The sequence below is a fragment of the Palaemon carinicauda genome, chromosome 1, assembly GCF_036898095.1.
Source record: "Palaemon carinicauda isolate YSFRI2023 chromosome 1, ASM3689809v2, whole genome shotgun sequence".
In the NCBI taxonomy this organism is placed as follows: Eukaryota; Metazoa; Arthropoda; class Malacostraca; order Decapoda; family Palaemonidae; genus Palaemon; species Palaemon carinicauda.
Window position 1 is genome coordinate 128,968,068 of NC_090725.1, and position 12,915 is coordinate 128,980,982.

At 34.0% G+C, this 12,915-nt stretch overlaps 1 protein-coding gene across 1 annotated transcript in view; it reads right to left on the reverse strand.

The window, feature by feature from the left end:
• Positions 1-12,632, reverse strand: part of LOC137651588 (major facilitator superfamily domain-containing protein 8-like) — a 26,366-nt gene extending 13,734 nt beyond the window's left edge. Inside the window, exons 1-2 of the mRNA XM_068384818.1 lie at positions 12,486-12,632; positions 190-578 (exon numbers count right to left, since the gene is read on the reverse strand). Of these exons, the coding sequence (XP_068240919.1) occupies positions 190-311 (122 nt within the window). The 5' untranslated portion in view covers positions 312-578; positions 12,486-12,632. The remainder of the gene's footprint in view (positions 1-189; positions 579-12,485) is intronic.
• Positions 12,633-12,915: the final 283 nt, after the last annotated feature.

Sequence of the window (12,915 nt, forward strand, 5' to 3'; positions counted from 1 at the left end):
ACTTAGACTGCAAAGTTCAAATGTAATTTTTGTCTAGACAAGTTTCTATCTACCTTACTCGTACACTGTTGCTAATCTTGAATATTTCTCATTTCTAAACTTTCCGAACAATCGGTTCCAGTGAAAACTTACAACTACATACGTCAACACGTAAGAACAAGCACTGAAATTCCCTTGTTTGAAACATACTTGGTCGAAAGCGTCGATATGGATCCGTGTCGGAGATTCTCGTCGTCCATCTTGCTCAAAGGAATATTGTCCATCGAGTGGTCGAGCACAAAGGAACCCGACTTGCCTAAAGCTCCTCCCATTTTGTCACCTTTGTTTAATTAAATTCTCTTGCAAGCGAAGTCAATCTCCTCACAACAAAATGTTTGGGATGATACGATTTCCAACTGTTATATTTCTCGCTTTATTCTCTCTTCTTATTGGTCTACTATTTTGTTTTGAGAACCGATGGAATAGATTATTACATTTATATTCTAACATTAATCAACAGTGGTGACATCAAATGTCGGTGATTACAAATTTTTCAATTTTTTTCCTCCAAGTCTGTAGATTCTCTCAAATTTCATGACCTGTGAAAATAATAATAAAAAAGGATAAACAATTGATTAAGAAAATGCCATCAGAAACTTATTTACTGGAAGCAAAATACAATTACAATGCTTTAGGCTAAAGAAAGCATGGGTTGAAATAATGAATAAAAGAAGTTCATAACTAGCTAATATTTACTTCACATTTTTATGATTTTTTAAAATAATCGAACAGATTAAGCCAATTCAAAATTTTTTCTTTTTGCATTTAGAAAGTCAGAAAATGTGATAAATGATAAAAAAATGAATTTTGGAAACATCTGAAAAGACTTGTAGAGGCAGCTGATGAAGCTTTTTTTTGCTCCACCTTGCATTTCGGTATTAGTTTGATTTTATGGGACCCAAATGCTCTCTATACAACCACGATTAGTAAATTACGAGCTGACAGTTTATCAGCCTTGAGCAGTTTTAAGTACAAGGCTAGATATAAAGGTGTCTGTATATTATTATTATTATTATTATTATTATTATTATTAGCTAAGCTACAACCTTAGTTGGAAAAGCAGGATGGTATAAGCCTAAGGGGTCTAACAAAAAAAAATAGCCCTGTGAGAAAAGGGAATAATTAAATAAATAAAATAAAAAGTAATAAACTCTTAATATAAAACATTTTAAGAACAGTAATAATATAAAACATTTTAAGAAGAGTAACAACATTAAAATCGAACTCATATGTAGGCTATAAAGAGACTTATGTCAGCCTGTTCAACATAGAAACATTTGTTGCAAGTTTGAACATTGGAGTTCCACCGATTCAACTGCCTGATTAGGAAGAGCATTGCACAGCTTGGTCATAACTGGAATAAAACTTATAGAATACTGTGTAGTATTGAGTCTCATGATGGAGAAAGCGTGATTATTAGAATTCACTGCTCTCTTAGTATTACGAGCAGGATGGTGCTGTCAAGGAAGATCTGAATACAAAGGATGGTCAGAGACTCAGAGTTATGAAAAATCTTATGCATCATGCATAAAGAATTAACTGAATGACAGTGCCAGGGAATAATATCTAGATCAGGAATAAGAAATTTGATAGACTGCAAGTTTTTGTCCAACAAATTCAGCAGCTGAAGACCAGACATGAGAACTATACTCGAACCAAGGCAAAATGAAAGCATTAAAACACTTCTTCAGATTGATTACTGAAAATGTTAAAAGAGTTTCTCAATAAACCTAGTTTTTGTCCATTTGAAGAAGAAACGCACATAATGTATTTCTCAAATGTAAATTTGTAATCAAGAATCACAGCTAAAATTCTAAAGGAGTTGCACACTGTTAAAAAAAAAAAAAAAAAAAAAAAAAAACATTATCAATGCAGAGATCTGGATGTTGAGGAGTCATTGTCGTTGACCTACTTACAATCATACTTTGAGTTTTGTTAGGGTTCAAATTTATGTCCCATAATTTACACCATACACTTATCATAATTAATTCTCTATTAAGGCCTTCAATAACCCCAGATCTGCATTCAGGAGATGGAATTGAAGCAAACAGAATAGCATCATCTGCCTATGCAACGAGCTTGTTTTCAAGGCTAAAACTCACATCATGTGTATATGTTGGTGTGGTGCTGTTATAAACACACATTATGGTTCCAATCAAATGTCTCTTCAATGTGCTATGTATGTTTAGACTTGCAGGTTACTTCTTCTGAATAAGTCTATGTAAGTTAACTTTTAAAACAGTTTATTAGCAGCTCCATCACAGGAGTATAGATGGTTTGGTCGGATGACCATTCCGTATGAGCTGTTGACAAGAACTAACAAAAATATCATGTTTGATGATAACGTATACTTAGTTATCTCAGCATTTATGTAAATATGTAAACACAACATTAATATAGGAAGCCATCTGGATCCGGTGAGACACTCAACTGTTCTCACGGGATACTTTGTATTGTGTTTACTCTTCATGCAAAAATGTTACATTGCAAAGGTTTGGCTTTCGCATCCTGTTTATGACTGACTTGGCGTTTCTCACACTCCTCCTAGCTTCTCCATTGATCCCTTGGGTCATGGATTTAATCATGTAATTTACAACTATTACATATATAGTATGAAAAGTAATGGGCAAAGAACGCCACCCTAAGGAACACCAGATACCACATTCCTATATTCACTATGGTGCCCATCAAAAACAACTCTTTGCAATCTATTACTTAAAAATTCAACAATGATGTTAAGAAACGACCCACCCACTCCCAACTGCTGGAGTTTAAAAACAAGGGCTTCATGATTAACATGGACAAAGGCAGAACTAAAATCAAGGCTAATCATAGGAACTTCCTGACCACAATAAAAGGGTTTCTGTACAGAAGGGCTGCAGGGCATCACATGCTCCAAGACCTTTAAGAAAACCAAATTGCAAACTAGGGAACAGATGATTACCTCCAGCACACTTATTCAGACATTTTGCCGAAAGACGTTAAAAAACTTGAGGTAATATTAGAGTTATGGGAATCAGGTGGTAATCAGCTTCACTAGAGCTACACAGACACATTTACATAATGGAGCAATATTATAAATTCTCCAACAAGTGCTAAAGAACCTCTTCTTGCTAACTTGCAGATAATAACAGATAATTCAGGAGCTAAGTAATTATACTGTACAAAAGGTAACGCCCTTCCCCTGATAGTTTTTATTTACATCGCTCTCCTTTCCTTAATTCTAATGTTACGTATATGATTTTGGTTTTATTTTGTTCTGAAATCATTAAAATTCTCATAAAACACAATTAAATGTGAAAACTATTAAAAATATTTGAGACATGGGATACAAGTTTTTATAATTAGCAAATCTTATTTCAATATTTCTTATTCCATTTATGACTTCGTATGATTCAGAGCCATTCCGATCATTCTTTCTTAAAAGACAAGTATCCCCTTCCTAAAAAAATTAAACTAAAATTATGTCTCTAGCATGAAAAATAAGGATGAAGGCTGACTTTAAAATCTTTCGGCAGCCGGTTACAATATACCTATTTTTCCCACCGCCAATGTGTAATTATGAATTTCGATTTTAGAAAGCCTAAATATTTCTAACATGTCTACTGGAATATTTCTACTGCTTATATCTCTATCTGTAAGTGAATGGTAAGAGATCTTGATAACATAACTTCACAAATTGTATTTATCATAGGTAAATTTTATCTTCCAGGTGGTGGTAAACATGGAAGAGACTTGTATTCTTGCAGCAAGAAAAACTTTCTTTCACACGTTTCAGTAGAAAGAATAATCAAAGCTAGCAAACTGCATGGCGATGGTATACACCGTAAATAGTAAGGTCAACAACAATGTGACAAAATGTTAGCAACAATGATCATCGCAAGTATATAGATGAATATTGTCACCCAAAAGCAATTCAGAAAGCGTTGAGTTTCAAAGGCCAAACACTGCCAGCCTCTTCCTGCACTAAAACCAAAAGAGCAAGACAGCTAATGTAGAAATATTTACCATGTCTTAGTGGATAATTACGTTATTCCCAGCAGTTAATGAAGAAGTATTTAATGTCTTTGTGGATAATTTCGTTATTCCCTGCAGTTAATGTAGAAATATTTACCATGTCTTAGTGGAGATAATGTTAAAAACTTTGTTGATGAAAATACTTCGGTTGCAACTTTCATTTTAAAATTTAGATAGCAAATGCTAAATCACTAATAACTATTGTTGTAACACTCACGATAAACCGGAGAGAACGACAGCTGTCCACCGATGTAAGATTACTTGTGTAACCCACTAAGGAATTGAATGGCCTCACAGGCACCTTTATTGCTCTGCAACATTGTCTTTTGTGGGGAAAAACATGAGATATTGTGAAAGACCCTACAAATATAAGTCGGTGGCATGCTGTGTATGTTTATAGGCAAGATGGCACTTGCGTATGTAACAATATCAAAAGTAAAAATGCTAAGGAAATTGAAGTTAGACTTGAAGGGGTTCTCACTAATTTACATACAGCAGATATCAAGTATCATGTTTATTGCAGATACAAATTCTAATATATAAGAAACATACAAACTGCAGTTCAAGACACCTTGAATCCTACCAAGACATAACCTTTTGGTGCAGCATTTCATTATGTAATCGTGGTCTTAGACAGAAATGGTTCATGCGCATAAAACTCGATTAACATATTTGGAGAATACGGACTTTAGCACAGGCAACTGGTACTGAAGTTAGTAGATTACATGATCTTCTGTGATCACAGTAATTTTAGATTTATAATCTGATGCAGAAAATTTGTTACTCATGATGCCTGATGATACTAATGGCATTAATATAGCTGTTGATAAAGTAGCAAAATAAGATTACCAAAGAGATATGGGGTGTTCATATTGATAGGGAGAATTATCTTGCCCATATCGACAAGGATATTTATTCTAAGTTACAAAGTAATATTTCTCACAACGTTTTGTCAAAAATAGATACATGACAGTGTGGTTCACTATGAATTCTAATAATTGGAAATATGATTACAGTGTAACAATAATTAGAAACTTAACCACTCCTCTGCTGCTAATTCAAAGATTCAAATGAGCATCTGAAGGCCTTTCATGGCTTTGCTGTTTATTGCTCATGTGATAAATTTTTGAGATTTAAAAAAACAGTTGTCTGCTTCAAATGCCGACATGGATCTTGCTGTGTTGGTAAAAAAATACAAATGAGTAATTTCAGAGTGTTGGAGGCAATTATGACCAGAGGATAGCTTCTCAAAATGGTAAGATCCAAACTTATCACATGGCATTAGCCTACTCTTTATTCAAGATGACATACAGGCAGATGACAACCATGGTGCACTAATGCCTAGATTGTCTAAATTGGAAATTAGCAAAAGGATTCCATAAGACTTGAACAATGCAAGGCATGAGCCCCCAAGGAAACCTAGACCACCTGGAACTTTAATAAATGTTCAGGTGCAACTATTGTCTATTCTAGCAAAAGCTGCAGTTTCACTGAATCGAGCCTTGGATCGTGATTTTGAGTTCACGAGAATTGTTTCTCAAAGAAGTCCTGAATGTAATGATTACCACCCCAAGAAGGCTAAAGATGAAAGTCAGTCTTTAAAGCCAAGGACAAAAGCTATTTACCTTTCACTAATTGATATGCCTCCAGCAAAATATGTCACGATGTTAACATCAATGTTAAAGATCAAACAACTAACTGAAGAAACTGGCCAAAAATATTCTATTTTTACACTTGAGCGCAACTTTATAACTATGCTACACATATTCAGTAGGCACGAATACCTAGTTCGTCTTGGAGGACTTTATTGGTGTTACTTGTCGTCTTGTGGAAGACGTGGGTTAGAAAAGATTTTGTCTTGTGTTTTTGGTTTAAGATAATTATCACAGGCAAAATGTTCCTACGGCGGTTGGAGAGGTAATTTTTCAACCAATCCTTCAACACCCTTCAGTCAAATGTCATGATGATCATATGAAGAGTTTTGAGAATTAAGCAACTAAGAGCCTTACTTGTAAGGTATGGACTGAATATTTGAAAGCGTATCTTCATTATGATGGCATTTGTCAGAGCAAAGATAGAAGCTGATTGGCCATTGCATGTCAAGTGTGTAAAATCAATGATAGCATATGTTTTTCCCACAGGCCACTCAAATTATACAACAACACTTCTGGTCTACTTAAGAATAATAGAGAGGGTATCAGCAAACATTGTGCAGAGGGAATATGGAACGGGATCTGGAGTGACATGTTCATAAAATCTACCTTCATGAGATACGGGCATAGGTGAGCTGGAAATTATTGGGGTAACGTTCAAACTATAAACTTTGAAAACTTATGATCTTAGCTGTCATATGTATAGACAATTAATGGAAGAGGGGGAATTAGCTGGCACGAGATATTAAACAGCAGAGGAAAGATACTTGAAAATTCACAAAGAAGAGTCATTTGCTCGCATAGAGTGTGACAAAAGAGACACGGAATCAGAAAGAATATTGATATGTACATCCACCCTCTCAGTCCTGAGGTACACCCAGAGCAACTTGTTGATATGTCGTCTAGTTCTGTCGCCCCATCATCAGTAAATGTAGAGATAAAGCAGTAAATATTTCTGGAAATCAGGTTGCTATGTTTGAGGAGTCATTGACACATGAATTTTGGAGTACCATAGAGAAAAGAGTGACCACCATGTCTGTGATGAGAAAGGGAACAAAAGCTGGTCATAAGGTCATGTATTATACAGAGCTCATCTTTTCAAGAGTTACTGTACAACAGGCTAGCTTTTGGGAATTAAAATTTTCTTCAACACAAGGTCTTTGTAATTCTAGCTGGAGTTTTGAAGCTGTATTAGGAATAGAGATGTCTTCAGTAGCAATTTCATGAGTCTTTTTAGAAAACATCTTAAAATTTTCATTTTTTATATATTTTTGGGTATTTTGATGTTTTTAGATTTATTTTAGTTTTCGATTGTGTGAGTACACTGCCATTATATGAGACAATAATTTCTTTGCATATGCCCTGATGAGAGCTATTAGTTATTGAATGAAACAGCTATCAGCAAGAATTGAATAAATTGATCAACAAAGTGACAAATTTCGTCTATTCGTTCAAAATTCTATCCCTGAAGACAAGAAAAGATACAGAAACAATGAAAATTTTGCCTTAAAAAAAGATATATATATATATATATATATATATATAAAGACAGAGAGAGAGAGAGAGAGAGAGAGAGAGAGAGAGAGAGAGAGAGAGAGAGCTGATCATACTTATTGATTTTTAAGGTAGACTAGACTCTAGACTATTCTAGAGTATTGTAAGCATAAGAACAATTCAGCAGTGTTGAGTCAATTGAAAGGATCTCAACTTGTGTGCGGGTAGCTTGATACTCATGGCAATTTCAGGTATAAGGAAATAAGAATCAGCAAAAGGATTTCAGTATCTTAGCATATTTCATTTGTTATCTAGAAATTAGGTAACAAAAACTGGCTGACAGTACAAAATTTTACACCTAACCAAGCGCTCTCTCTCTCTCTCTCTCTCTCTCTCTCTCTCTCTCTCTCTCTCTCTCTCTCTCTCTCTCTCTCTCTCTCTCTCTCTCTCTTCTATTTTTTTTTATAAAAGATCCGCTTATCAGATGAAACAATGCAATTGTGCAAGATATGCCTTCTAAAAAATAGGATACTAAAGGTTATCTGAACTCACCTGAAACTGACAATGCTCTCCCAGTAAACAAAATTGATGTTCACTAATACATGCGCAGAGTTATTTACTCTTCTAAGGATGACACTGATGTCTCATGGACGTTATTAAATATTGTAACTTCAGACTCATCATACCAAAGTACTTACATTTTTTAGATAATTTAAAGATTTTCGCTCACGAATCCTATGAACTTTACATGAAGCACCCTTCAACTTTAAAAGCACCACAACAAACCAAAATGCTGCGTATGTAAATCATTTTCTGGGTAAGAAATATCCACGTGTTCATCCAGATAAGCTTTGTACTCGGCTCACTCAAGATTCTCGGGGAAACGCTCAGTCATCATTACGTTCTATAACGTTCCATTCAAGTTAAATAGTAAAATATGCTAAAATGTTGAGGTTTTAACTGATGTATTTAATATCATTATGAGAGCTGAAATCTAAATAAGAGGAAATGATATATCAGGATTTTCCATCTTTTATCTACCAACGAATTTGTTTCCGAAAATAGTTTTGATGCTGATATATTTTTGTTACTAATTGTAAAAAAAAAGAACTTCCATCATTTTCCTCTGACTCATACAAACCATAACCTCTAGTACTTCAAATTCTATAGTTATGGGGGACGCTTGATTTTCATAATTATAAGATAAATGAGATAAAAACCCTTGTTGTCATTTTATCTCATTAGGATTTCATTGTTAAATATATCAATATGGGCGTTAGTTTGTTGATATAAAAATATGGTTGGGTGCTATCTGCAAATCAAATAGCATATCCATCTCATTTTTATGAAGCACACACAGATATATATATATATATATATATATATATATAAATTTATATACATACATATATATACACACACACATATATATATATATATATATATATATATATATATATATATATATATATATATATATATATATATATATATATTAGAAGAACTGGAACCTTATATAAAGTTAAAATAAAAAATATATAGTTTGCTTCAAGGGACTTGAAATGAACAAAGAAAATGGAATGGGTTTTCTTAATAATAAAGTCTTGCAGGTAACATAGAAGAATATTTTAGTAATAGGGATAGAAGGACAGGATTAATTGTCAAACTAAATAAGAAGTATAAGCTGAAGATCATGCAAACGTATGCACCAACATTATCCCATACAGGGGAAGAAATAGAAACTTTTTATGTAGTTCTGGAGGTATCTATGTAAAAACATTATACTCTAATTACATTTGTTTGGGGTGATTTCAGTGATTTGGTGAATCAAAAGAAGAGAGTAGAATCAGCCGTAGTTAAATCTGGAGTAGGCATAAGAAATTAGGATTTCCTGTTAAGAATAGTCACCTTTTCCTACGTTATAAAAACTGCATCGGTTTCCAAAGGCTGAGCTAAAAGGTGAAAACCCCGGTTACTATTACTTTAACGGCTTGAAAATAATATTTCAAATAAAACCTTTTGACTTTCATTTGTTTTCTGTAAACCTTTGAACTGTCTCTCAGCGTAATGGCTGTTGAAATTCCTGTTTTCAAAACAGTGTTAATTCTTGTTTAAAACGTCCTGGTCCTTTGTCATAATGTTTCTAACTTTCTACTTCATATTTTAGATGATTGAAGTTTATTCATTGTCATTTCGCTATCTCTCACCGTTTTTATCTTTTTTTTATATTTGAAGAAAATTTCTGTCGGAATTACAAGCATTTCAGTATGACAATTTAGGATAATAATAATAATAATGATAATAATCATCATCATCATCATCATCATCATCATTATAATAATAATAATAATAATAATAATAATAATAATAACAATAATATAGCCTCAAATTTTACATTAATTTTCTTATTTTGTTCTTAGAAATACTACTCAAAACCTCCCATGAAGAAACTCATTTACCCCTATTTTTTTTTTTATATCATTCAGCCAAGAGTTTTGATTGACAGTATGCTCATGAGCATTTGCTTCAATCGGCAATATCTCAGTCATTCTTAGCTTTTAATCTTTTCCTTGAGAGGTTATCAGCACTAACATTCACTTTTAAGGTAAACAACCAGACCGAGGAAGATAAGGGAGAAAGAAGAATGAAGATCTAACCCATATATATGGTAACATATAACTTATACTCGTTGCAAAAGATTTTATTGCTAATTATGGTTTTCCCCTACACTATTAAAAAGAAATGATTGTCGTTTTATGAACGTGGGGCTTTTGAACCTGGGGAAATCTTTAGAACTCTGCACGGACATATCAATGTCAAAGAATAAGTTTGGGCTGACCCATAATGTAAATGACACAATTAATGTGATATTTGTGAGGTAATTCCTTAGAAACTAATAATCACCCCGTATATCAATAATAAAACTCTTGCCTCTCATGCTGGGATGGATTTTCTTCCAAGTCATTTGTTAATCTTTTGGTGGTCACAGAAAAGTTATTCCCATTCGTGGGTAAAAGAGTGTTGGTTGTGGCTATGACTGGGTCCAGACAGAAATCTTTAACAAGCTCCACCCACAAACATCTTGATTAGCCGATACACAAATGGTCTTTGCTCTGCCATGACTCGCTTCACTTGCAAATGAAAGTTATCTCATTGCTCCTCTGTTCTGGCAAGAGGTACATTGATGTGCAGTGGACGCCAATCATATGAGTGGCTATAAATGTATCATAATGACCTATTATTATTATTATTATTATTATTATTATTATTATTATTATTACATGAAGCAGCTGTGAGAAGGTGGTATGCTAATCCAGATGCTCATGGGAGAAGCATGTTAAAGATTTTTGGCTGCACTCAATCGCTTCTGTTTATCACTATTCTTTTGCTTTGCTCTCACTCAATTCGCTCCGTACACTTTCCGTGGGATTACATATTGACTTCACAGTCATTTTTTTTTAATTGAGATTATACTCAGCTCGAATACATAAATAAACTTATCAAATCAGTTTTGATTTCGAGCATTGGTTGGTGAAACAATGCTCATGATTCTCATGTAGAGAACCTTATTATCAAGAGAGAAGTGACTGGGTGCAGCCAAAAATCTTTAACATGTTTAGCCCACAAACATCAGAATTGGCCACCACTGTCTCACAGCTGATTCATGTAGCCATAATAATAATAATAATAATAATAATAATAATAATAATAATAATAATAATAATAACAAATTATAAGTTATTATGATACTTTGATAGTGACTCACTTGGCTGGCGCGCACTGCTCATCCAAGCATTTTGCCAGAGCAGAGGAGTAATGAAATAATGTTTATTTGCAGAGCAAAGACTAATGACGATGTTTGTGAGTGGAGTCAGGATAGGATACCCCTGTTTAGTTTGGTGAAATTGACCGCAAAATAGAAAAGTTAGTTTGGGAATAGTTAAGGAGAGGCAAGGTTGGGGGAGCAACCAGTCTCCCAGGCTAGGAAGAAGTAAATCAGAATGCATCCTTGTAATTTCATGTAATTCACAACAGTCTAGCTGAGGTTTGGTGGGGACCAAGGGGTGGAGGACAAAGACCTTAGCCTATAGGTTATCTCAGGTTAGTGCATAACCCCGCTGTAATTTTACAACATACTAAGTAAGGTTAGGTAGGGGAAGTCCGCTATTTGTTCTAGGTAAGGAAACAGTGCTCAAGGTTAGGTTAGGTTAGGTGCAGTAAGGTTAACTTAAGATTTGTTCCTAGAAACGTCCTTGCTATATCTCTATGCAATAGAACTTATTTTGGGTAATGTTACTGTTGAGTGTAATTGATGTTTTTTTTTTTTTCAGCGATTATGTTGTCATTATTGCATATCATACCTTTCTGACTAGTGCATTGGATTAATTTTTTGGTTTTCTCTCCCCTCCCCCCCAAAAAAAAACATTTTCCCCACTGTTAGGCCTAGATGTACACGGTGGTGATTATAGATAAATAATGAATTATATTGGGTAGATTTGATTGATTTCCTTAAATTCATTATAATATCAATGCTTATATCATTTGTTTTTAAAATCAAGAAGCAATACTTGATGCAGAGTTCTCTACAATCTCCTGGACCTCCCTTGTAGGCAAATTCAAACAATCCCAAACCTGACTTGCACTTATTTCAGTCTTAGTCTTTGACGACTTCTTGTCTATTATTATCTCAATTAGCAACTCAAGAATAGAATACTAAGTAGAATTGGTTCACTAACTAATATATGGCTTTAGCCTTGACAATGACTTTGTGCCAGGACTAATACCTCACATAAACCTCATCTAATTGGCATTTTATCATTAGTGGCAGTTGTACACAATAGTTATGAATATTAATATCATTAATGTTTGTTGTAACATTCTACAGTTTTATTGGTGTGTAGTGTTCTTTAAGGACAAAATAAATAAGAAAAAGTATTAATCGGAATGTGACTGATATCAGAGTAATATTACGTAATGATGATAGGTTAACAGCAGCACATGAAAGGCTGCGTGACTAGGCAGCAATGTCGTCACCATCATCCTAATACTCTAATATAAATGTCTTTTCACAAAGTCAATTTATAGGCATGGCCTATTATGCCTTCTTTTTCAATCAGAGATTAAGCACAAGTTAGAAAGAACTTATTTGATGTTGTTTACAATTAACCCTTTGCTAAAGTTAATGACTGTATGATCAACACGATAACAGCAGATACATCGAAGCACTAAATAAACACCATTTGTGCTATGATCTAAGCAAAATATCAGGCTACAGTTACTCACAGTGACACAAGAAGATCGTCTGAAGTCGGTCTCTCACATACGCTTTTATAAAAGTACACAGCTCAAGTCCCTGAATACCAGCTGTTGACTAATGAAGCCACAGTCCTAGTCGGAGGAGGAGACAGTATCTTCATCCTCACAGCGTTATCTGTGTTCATTATCATTTGTCATCATAGATAATTGGTGGCACGCCTCACCCACATCCAACGACTTGAATATTTTCTGTAATTTTATAAAAGTCCCCGACTCATATCCTCAAAAACGAAAATCCCCCTTCTGCGCCAAGTGTTTTGATCCGCTCATGTATAATTATGTTCAATGGTAATTGTGTCGAAGACCACATATAACTAATACTTGCTAATTAGAATTTATTCGTATAAGCTTTATATATCGAGATATTTTATGCTATTATACGAATAAGATGAAATAT